Here is a 10,170-nt window from a genome sequence, read left to right as displayed (position 1 = left end):
TCTGTCTGTCTGTCTGTCTGTCTGTCTGTCTGTCTGTCTGTCTGTCTGTCTGTCTGTCTGTCTGTCTCTCTCTCGCTCTTTAGTCTATACAGCCTATTTTTCTTGTCATCAGCGCATGAAGTTTAATATTTCGCCAGCAGGGGGCAGAGTTTCTAATGACTGACAGTGGATTTAATTACATGTGATAATTGACAGTAAACGTGTGCAGCACTACTGCAGTGCTCACTTTATTAGGGACACCTGCACCAGTGCGACCCCATGCAACTGTTGTGCTCCACAGTTCAACTAAATTAATAAACCAGCAGGACGTCATAAAGCTGAGGGTCGTTCTTCTCTGTGATTTGTGGACAATAGAAACAACAGAGCATTGACAGACAGGAAGTGGAGGTAACACGTCTCTTCCTGTTCGAAAGACAAACTCGTTCCTCGTCTACCAGGAGACTTTCAAATCATAACATAGCTTTAAATAGATATTATGATATTATATATTATATTTATTTCTCTTTTTTATCTGCACGGTGATTTCAGAATCTCTTTCATGCTGTAAACATGTGTTACTGATGTGTGTGACTTAACATGTGTGTTTTAAACATTATGTCTTTAAGTCACTGAGTCAAACACAGAGAGACAGGAAACCCCCTTGTGACGTCATTGGAAATCCCCCCTCCCCTCCCCCCCATGTCCTGTCTGACACACTTTTGTAAAAACACTTTTATAAAATAAAAGCTGAATAATAATCATGTTTATTATCTACACTGATAATTCAAGTTCAATTAAAAATAAGAAAAACATGGCGGAATGTTTTTTATGTTGAAATACTTTTAGTTTGTAGGAGGCTTATTGATTATTATGAGTGTTGACTCCGTCTGACTGTGCGCGTGCTTGTGCTTGTGCGCGTTCACGTTTAGTTTCGGTTTGGTCTTCTCTCTCCAGCGGCAGCACCGATGTCCTGGTCCTCCACCTCCGGCCTCCTGCTCGCCCCCCCCAGGCCCCGGTGACCCCGGTCTCCCCCCCCGGTCCCGGTGACCCCGGTGACCCCGGTGACCCCGCCCCCCCCGGGGTGAAAGACTGAGGCGGGCATCGACCCGTCTCCTGGTGAAGAGCGATCGAGCCTCGACGTAAGAACAACACACACAACAAGTTGTTTTCACACTTTTCCTCCTCGCAAGGCAACACAACTGTGTGTGTCCGTGTCTGTGCTGCACTTCCTGCTCTGGTTGCTCTGTTTCTACTGGTTTCTATTTCCTCTGTAGTCCCACAGATCAGGGTGGAGATAGAGTTACAGCCTCAAACATCTACACACGAATTATGACATTTCTGATTTATTCCACCACGTTATGTTTCAAGAATACTTATAAGATCCTGATCGTTGTGAACCCGCTGGTTTGTTGTGTGTTGTTGTGTGTTGTTGTGTGTTGTTGTGTAAGAGAACACGAATCCTCCGGTGGGTCAGTTCCACAAAGTGTGAAGCTCTGAGATCAAACTAAATAATATATAACTTCATAAATAGTACAGGATGATAGAAACTGTTAATGTTATCGAACCTTTATGAAAGCTAGTTTACAATTTAACCATAAATTTGATTAATTAATCAAATTAGGTAAAAGATAACATGAATATACAGATGATAAATTTAAACATAAATGCACATCATCTCTGCGATGTTTATTTTGTTATATATATATAAATATTGTGATGGTTCCACAAGATGAATATATAATATATATTACATACTATATAATAGCATGCCATTTAAAACAATGTAAAGCCTGACTGATCATAAGAAACCTACTTTACTTTGTTTGTTTTCAATTTTTCTAAATGTCGGGGGGATGTTTCAAAACATGAGTGAATATTATATATATATTAGTTTATATTTTTACTATATTTACCACCAAAGTATAATATATAACTTCATAAATAGTACAGGCTGATAGAAACTGTTCATGTTATCGAACCTTTATGACAGATAGTTTAGAATTAAACCATAAATTTGGTTAAAAATAACCTTAAGATAAAAGATAACACAAATATACAGATGGTAAATTTAAACATAAATGCACATCATCTCTGCGATGTTTATTTTGTTATATATATATAAATATTGTGATGGTTCCACAAGATGAATATATAATATATATTACATACTATATAATATCATGCCATTTAAAACAATGTAAAGCCTGACTGATCATAAGAAACCTACTTTACGTTGTTTGTTTTTAATTTCAGCCATTTTCTAAATGTCGGGGGGATATTTCAAAACATGAGTGAATATTATATATATATTAGTTTATATTTTTACTATATTTACCACCAAAGTATAATATATAACTTCATAAATAGTACAGGCTGATAGAAACTGTTCATGTTATCGAACCCTTGTGACAGATAATTTACAATTTAACCATGAATTTGATTAAAATTAACCTTAAGTTAAAAGATAACATGAATAAACAGATGGTAAATTTAAACATAAATGCACATCATCTCTGCGATGTTTATTTAGTTATATATATATTTTGGTGGTTCCATGAGATGAATATATAATATATATATTGTGTACTATATAACAGCATGCCATTTAAAACAATGTAAAGCCTGACTGATCATAAGAAACCTACTTTACTTTGTTTGTTTTTAATATCAGCCATTTTCTTTTATGTCCGGGGGATGTTTCAAAACATGAGTGAATATTAATTATATATTAGTTTATGTTTTTACTATATTTACACTAAAGTGTGAGAGCGTTTCCTAACCGATGTGTTCTTGGCAGAATGTTCCAGCCTCAGCCGCTGGACGCAGAACGAGTGATGGACGCTGAGCGAGCGGATGGAGGAGGCCGCCCCCCCGAGGTGGAGGATGAGTTTGCGTGTGCCGGGATGCTGCGGGGGTCTCTCACCTCGCTGCACCGCACCGTGGAGCGGATCTTCACCGTGGCGTTCGGCATCGGCGAAGAGGACTTGCCCCACGGCAACAACGGGCAGATCTGGCTCAAACTCCGAGGGCCGAGTCACGACGTGAAAGCTGCCAAAGTAAGAAATGTCTCCGGTTTTATCGTCAATTATGAGTCAGAGGTTGAGATCAAAACAATATCCTGCACACGGGGGATTCCATCTTGAGCTTTTGACGTCATCTGGAGACAGTCTGTGATCCTGGTATGAAGCCGCGGTGCCAATAAACATGCTCGGCCAATCACGGCTCAGTATATAGACACATTTCAGCCTGTTTTCATATCATCAAATAACTAATTAAAACCAAACTTGCCTGAACACAACCCAACATGACAGAAACCATCCTGAACGTATTGAATCTGTATTCTGACCCTTTGGTCTGGCCCATGTCCCATCTGTGAATATGGAGGAGGCAGGTTAATGAACTATACTGCTTGTTATTGTTTATTAAAAACATGTTTCACTCCTGATGTGTGAACTAGTTTCTGAACCCTGATCAGTAACAGGTGAAGTCGTGCTGTTGGTGTTGTTGGTGCGAGTCTCCAGTTCACTGAACAGGCTCGGGGGGGAAGTGACTCATTCAGATGAATTGATTAAAGAGACTGAGTTCTGTTATCTGATCCACACACACAAACACACACTGTGTTCACTGATCAACACACACACACGACACACACAAGTGCTGTGGCTCTGCTGAACAACATCCGGTCTCAAACAACAACACAACAGTCGACCAAGCTGAACGCACATCTACTTCCTGTTTGCTCGGAGCTGCGTGGATCCTGATGTTTTCCGTTGCTTTGCATCTCTGTGCTCGTTTGGTTTTTCTCTCGAGTTCCTTCATCGACTTTGCAGCTCATCTGCCAACGAAGATCATGTGATACGGTCAAACGCTCCGGAAACAAGTGTGCACCTTGTGTTTGTGATATTATTCATCTTACTGTGACGATGACAAACTAATAATTTCCTTCACAAGCTTCACTATTTCCATGTTTAACAGCTCAGCCATGATGGTGAAACAGTTTCCCCTCCTTCTTCCAGTTATTCGTGAGAGGAGTCGTGAACCAGGAGGAGCAGCAGGAGGTGTCCTACCCCGGGGTCCTTCACTGCGTCTTCTGTGGAGCCAGAGGGCTGTTCATGGACTGCCTGATCAAAAGCACCTCCGCACACATTCTGGTGGGTGTTGTGTGTTCCTGCCCTTTTTTATTTACTCACTGGGATTAGTGGGAGTGATGGTAGTGGTTTATGAACTATCCTGCCACCAGCCACCAGGGGGCGATCAAATGAATTCGTCCTCATGTCATTTTATTTCTACTCTTTTCTCTAAATTTGACTCTGATGAATTATCCCCCTTCAGCCACTCTCTGCTTCCTGTGCCTCTCCTGACAGATGCAGTATCGATATGAATGTAATATTATGGGATTATGTTTCTGTTATTATGTCAAGAAATTACATTATTAGTCAATGTCCCTGTTACGTCAGCAGTTATTGCCCTTATGAAGAAATGTTTTCTCATGCTTGCTCAGGGATTTTTTTATTAATTTTCAGCAACTTCCCTTTTCAGTATTTGCTGCTCGTTACTAAGAATACTTTGGAAATACCTCATGAATGTGTTTACTTCTTAATAAGGGAGTTGGTCTCAGCCACTGTAAGACTAATTCTGTTTCCCTCTCATGGAACCAGGTCGGCGCTCCAGGGTTCCTGCTGATCTCCGGCCTGGCAGAGCCGGTGGTGCGAGCGTACTCCCTCATCATGGACCTGGTGGAGCGGTACGAGGGGACACAGTCCAGCCGCGGTGAGACGGACGAGTCCCTGGAGTCACGCCGGGCCTTCAAAGCTGTGGTGGAGCAGTGGGAGGACCGGCACATCCCGGACCTTCTGGTGCTTCCAGGCTCGGTGAAGGAAATCCTGCTGGATCTGGTGAAAGAGTCCGGGCTGGGATCACGCACAGACTTGTCGGGGACAGGTGGACACGAGAGTGGAAGGGACAGATCCTCGGACACTACGTACGCACTCCTCGAGCCGTCCAGCGTTCCTGAGCGGTTGATCGAAGGGATGAGTGCAGCGCCGGGAAAAGACTCCTCACCTGCCGGCGCCCGGGGGAACGCAGAAGGTTCTGAGGAAAGACCGGCGCATTCTCCACAAGAGGTCGGAGAAGAGGAGCAGCCGGAGCAGAGGAGGAGGTCAGGGACCAGAGAGAGAGACGGACTGGGGGAGGAGGAGCAACTGGAGCGACAGTTGTCCCTGAGAAACAAAGAGTTTATGCTTCTTCTGAAGTTCTTCACAGCCATGGGCTACACGGAGGAGGTCGTGAAACGGGTGATCGCCAGAACGGGAGTGAAGGAGGCCTCGCAGATTCTGGATCTGGTTCAACAGGAGCAGGATCGCAGTGACCGGGACCAGAAGCCTCGAGGCGACCCGGACCCGACACATCAAGACGGTGTCACCCCGAAGAAGGAGAGCGAGAGGAACCGACCTTGCGAGACCGAGCACAGGGAGGACGAGGAAACGGCAGCAGGAGAAGCGAGTGGGGCGACAGGAGGCTCCGCCCCCCACTGTGAGGGGCGTGGTCCAGAGGAGAAGGAGGACGGACACGAGGAAGACTTCGTCCTCGGAGTGGTGAAGAAAGCTGCAGCCAGCTGCGGGTACACCGAGCAGAACGTGGCCCGATTCTACAACATGCTGCCTGATAGCTCCACCCACCAGCTGCTGGTGGAGCTGCAGAGGGGCGGAGTCAGGGGGACAGACGCCTGCAGCGAGGGTCCGAGAGAGATGGATGATGTGGTGCTGGAGAAAGAGGAGGAGGACGAAGGCTCTGATGATGGAGGACGGGTAGAGGTGAAAATCCCAAATCTTGCAGAACCAGATTTGTTGCCTTGGATTAATAAACCTCAGCAGAGGCCACACCCCCCACACCCCCCACAGCCGAAGCAGCAGCAGCCTCCAGAGTCACCAGCCGGACCCCCAGTTGCCCTGCCGGAGGTCAAAGGCCCCCCCATGCCGACGTACCCCTCCCGTCCCGATCCTCCGCTCGCCGATCTACACACCCACAAACTGTTTGATGAACCCATCTACTGGTCCCCTCCATCCCCCCCGAAACCAAGTCACGCCCACGACAAAGTCTCACACCCGAAGCCCAAGTCCTCCGTCTCTGTGAAACAAGCCCCTCAAGCCCCTCAGCCCCCCCCCTTCACCAGGACGCACTCGTCTCCGCCCAGGGCGAAGGAGAGGCGGGGCTTCACGCAGGGTTCCTCCGTGGTGGTGACGGGCGAGCAGCGGTTCCTGGAGGGACTGCAGACCTCCTTCGACCTCCAGCTCACAGACCAGCCCGGGGACGCCAAGCTGAGGACGGTGGTCATCGACGGGAGCAACGTGGCGATGAGGTGGGTGGAGCCAACTTCACATGTAACCCCTCCCCCCCTAAAGATATATAGACGCATCAGGTCCAAATATGTAAATAGGGTTTATGTGGGTTGAAGATTTAGCTTGTGTGTTTCCCATTTGTTCTTTTAGGAAATATATCACAGGTTGTTTTGAGATATAAAAAGTATTTCATCCAGGGTTAGAGATTGTCGTGTCTTTCAAGCAGCAGAGTTGCTGAAGTCGGTGTTTGAAGAGAGGAGACGCAGACCCAGAACTTGCAGTATAACAGAATTCATTACTCAGAAGTTTCACAGGTCAGGACGGATACCATGGTATACCCGGAGAAATCACACAGGCCAAATAGTGAAATCTGCCTTGTCCCTGCAGGTCAAAAATCTTCTAAGGGGGGAAAGAGCTAACGAATAACATCTGGAATAGTGTTCAAAGAGAGTTGAGACGCCTTAAGCTTTTAAGATGTCATCATGTTTTAAAACCATGTTCAAAAGATCTATTACCTAAAATATACTATAAGATCTACACTGAATCCGACCTGGACCAGAACATCACCCAGTAGATCACAGACCTCCGTTAAATTCAATCGAGCTGCACAAAGTCCCAAATATCAGGCCGCGTAACCATCCAGATCCAGATCCTGGTTCCTCCTTCTGATCCAGATCCACACCAACACATATAACATCCTCCCATTACGTTCCATGAGAATCTGACGTGACATTTTTCTGAAATCTCATTCTCTCCTCTCTACTCTTCTCATCTCATTATTATACACCAACCCACTGTTCATCCCTTTACTGGCTTTACCCCATGCACGGACTTTATCACTACATATTCTTATATATGTATATATTTATATATGTATATATTTTTGTTGTTTTATATATATATATTTTATTGTACTTTCCACTCCAGCAGCACAAGAACACTTCCCTACTGGACACTGACACAATCACATCACTCCATCCCATTCCTGTATCTATATATATATTCTCCGTATGTATGTATGTCAGTGAGGTGTTTAAGTGATAACTGTATAAGCTACTGGATGATCTAAATTTCCCTCGGGATTAATAAAGTATCCATCTATCTATCTATCTATCTAACAAACCACGGATCCTTCTGAAACCATGTTGGGTTCTGGTGCTTTTCCTCCGAGCAGTCACGGGCTCAGTCACTTCTTCTCCTGCCGAGGAATCGCTCTGGCCGTGCAGCACTTCTGGGACCGAGGCCACCGGCACATCAGCGCCTTGCTGCCGCAGTGGAGACAGAAGAGCGACCCCCGGATCAAAGGTGACACACTTCCTGTTCCCCGTGTTGTGTCATCGCCGTCACGTTAACACAATTAAACCTGTTAGAGCTGTTTGCTTTGGTATTTGCTCCCAGTCAGAGAATCAGTGTCTGCTTTGTGTTTGATTGTGAGTCACGTGTCACCAGGGTGGAAAGGAATCAGAGCTGTGAACATTGTGTTGTTTGTTGTGCGTCTCAGAGCAGCACTATCTGACGGAGCTGCAGAAGCTGGGCCTGCTCTCCTACACCCCCTCCCGAGAGGTGCAGGGCAAGAGGATCAGCTCGTACGACGACAGGTACGACAACTCGGGATTTAAAAACCTCGTGACCGAATGTGAACAAACAGGAAGTTTACGAGCACAGACGTGTGAGATGTGTGTCAAAGTACAAACTGTTAAAAGTTAAACAGCTTTGTGTTGGTGAAGGTGACACAACTTGTACAACTGATGTGTTAAAGCAACACAATGTGACTTTTACTGAGCAACAGCGCCCCCTGCAGCCACACGTGGGGATCAAGTCTGTCGATGAAGTGGTTTTCAATGTGTTGAAACAAAAATGAAACACAACTGAATGCTGGTTATTACCCATGATCCTCTGCTTCCTGACCGAGTAGAGATACCGCTGTCACAAATCCACCAAACTCAAAACAACACTTTACAACAACACACTGTGTCTCTGGTTCTGTCTCTGATTCCTCTCGTCTTCTCGTCTTCTCGTCTTCTCGTCTCCTCAGACTCATGCTGCAACTGGCGCAGAAGACGGACGGCGTGATCGTAACCAACGACAACCTGAGGGACCTGTCTGACGAGACGCCCGTGTGGAGGGACATCATCAAGAAGAGGTTTGTCGTCACTACACTGGATTGTGTTGACATGAACCTCTAACATTTGGCTTTCACCTCAGTATATTTTGGAAATGTTAGTTGATTAAATGTTGCCTCCTGCCCCCAGACTTCTTCAGTACACGTTTGTGGGCGATCACTTCATGGTGCCGGACGACCCCCTGGGGAGAGGGGGGCCGCACCTGGACCACTTCCTGCGCTCGGAGCACAGGTAGCAACACGTGCAGACACACACACAAAGAGAAAAGAGATGTTTAATGGAAAGCTCTTTGGGTTCTGTGTCGGGATCCAGATCCAGACTGATGATGTGTGAACCTGTTTCTGAATGAAGCTCTGTCTCCTCTCAGGACCCCCGACCCAGGAAACCACACTTTCGCCGGCGTAGCGTCCAATTTCCCTCCGGCCAAACCCCCCCGATCCCAAACAGAGCTGCTGAACTTCCGCGACCGAACGCCGGGCGGCGGCGTGAATCCGGCGAGCAGGGGGGGCCGGGGGAAAGGGAAGTGGCCCGGCAGGTGGAAGGACCCGGGGAACCAGCACCAGCAGCTCGGGGGTGCGGGTCCTGGGCTGATGCTCCGGGCCGACCGGAGTCCGGAGGTCACGGCCGACCTGAGGGAGCTGCTGGGTCAGGTGTTCCCGGCTCAGGACAACGTGGTGACGCTGGTGCTGCAGCTGCACGCGGCGGAGACGGACATCAACGTGCTGTCGGATCTGATCCTGGAGCAGCAGGACTAGGATCCTTCCCGGTTCTTAGACCTGAACTCCAGAACTTGTCCGGTTTTTGTGTCCTCCACATACGAAGGAGCAGCCGGGGTTTGAGTGTTATTGTCGAGATTTCTTAACCTGAGTCTCCATTTTTCCCATAAGTTTGGTTTTATTTTGTTATTAGCACAGACTCTGCTTTTAAATGACGTGATCAGAGCAAGAGATGAAATCTTTTCTTCATCTTTGCACAGTGGGAGGAGGCGGAGACGCGTCGTCCATCTTTATTTTAAAGTTTATTTTAAAGTCTTTAAATGGTAAATGGTAAATGGTAAATGGTAAATGGATTTGTATTTATATAGCGCTTTTCTAGTCTGATGATGACCACTCAAAGCGCTTTACAGTACAGTTTCATATTCACCCATTCACACACACATTCATACAGTGCATCTACTTGCAGCACTTTGTTATTCTATGGGGGGCTATTGAGGGTTCAGCATCTTGCCCAAGGACACTTCGGCATGCAGATGGTTCAGACTGGGGATCGAACCGCCGACCTTCAGGTTGGAGGACGACCACTGCCGCCCTTTAACCTCCAGCAGCTTCTATTTAATGTCGTGACCGATGTGTAATGACCCCAGCCGTCATCCTCAGGGTTGTCGTGACGATGAGAGGTCACCGGTGTCCCCGCCTCTTCCGTCTTCTCTGTTATTAACTTCAGCACTTTCTGTTTAGTTTGTCGAGTCTGAGAAAATAATCCAGTGAGACTCTTCTTAACTTCTTAACAGATGCTTTTTATATTCCGATAAATCATTTGTTGTACTGAATTTATTCTTCTATTTTTAATCCTTTCGATGTAAAAACGTTTTTGCAGAGCATCAAGTGTGAGATGAAAACACTAAACCAGCAATTACGACATCACTTTTATATCCTAATTTATTTGAAGCAGGTTGTTGAATATGATGTTTTCACTGTGGAAGAGACCGGACTCGTTCTTTTACATAGAAG

General features: G+C 46.3%; 1 protein-coding gene across 1 annotated transcript; it reads left to right on the top strand.

Annotated features, from left to right (window-relative positions):
• The first annotated feature begins 1,031 nt into the window (after positions 1–1,031).
• Positions 1,032–9,479, top strand: khnyn (KH and NYN domain containing). The gene is made up of 9 exons (XM_061066322.1): positions 1,032–1,118; positions 2,777–3,035; positions 3,996–4,130; positions 4,638–6,337; positions 7,492–7,622; positions 7,819–7,915; positions 8,353–8,460; positions 8,570–8,671; positions 8,808–9,479. The coding sequence occupies exons 2-9, from the start codon at positions 2,778–2,780 to the stop codon at positions 9,193–9,195; spliced, it is 2,919 nt and encodes a 972-aa protein (XP_060922305.1). The 5' UTR covers positions 1,032–1,118; position 2,777; the 3' UTR covers positions 9,196–9,479.
• Positions 9,480–10,170: the final 691 nt, after the last annotated feature.

The sequence above is a fragment of the Limanda limanda genome, chromosome 22, assembly GCF_963576545.1.
Source record: "Limanda limanda chromosome 22, fLimLim1.1, whole genome shotgun sequence".
NCBI classification, from domain to species: Eukaryota; Metazoa; Chordata; class Actinopteri; order Pleuronectiformes; family Pleuronectidae; genus Limanda; species Limanda limanda.
The sequence above is the reverse complement of the archived record's forward strand: the minus strand, read 5'-3'. Positions and strand labels throughout refer to the sequence as shown.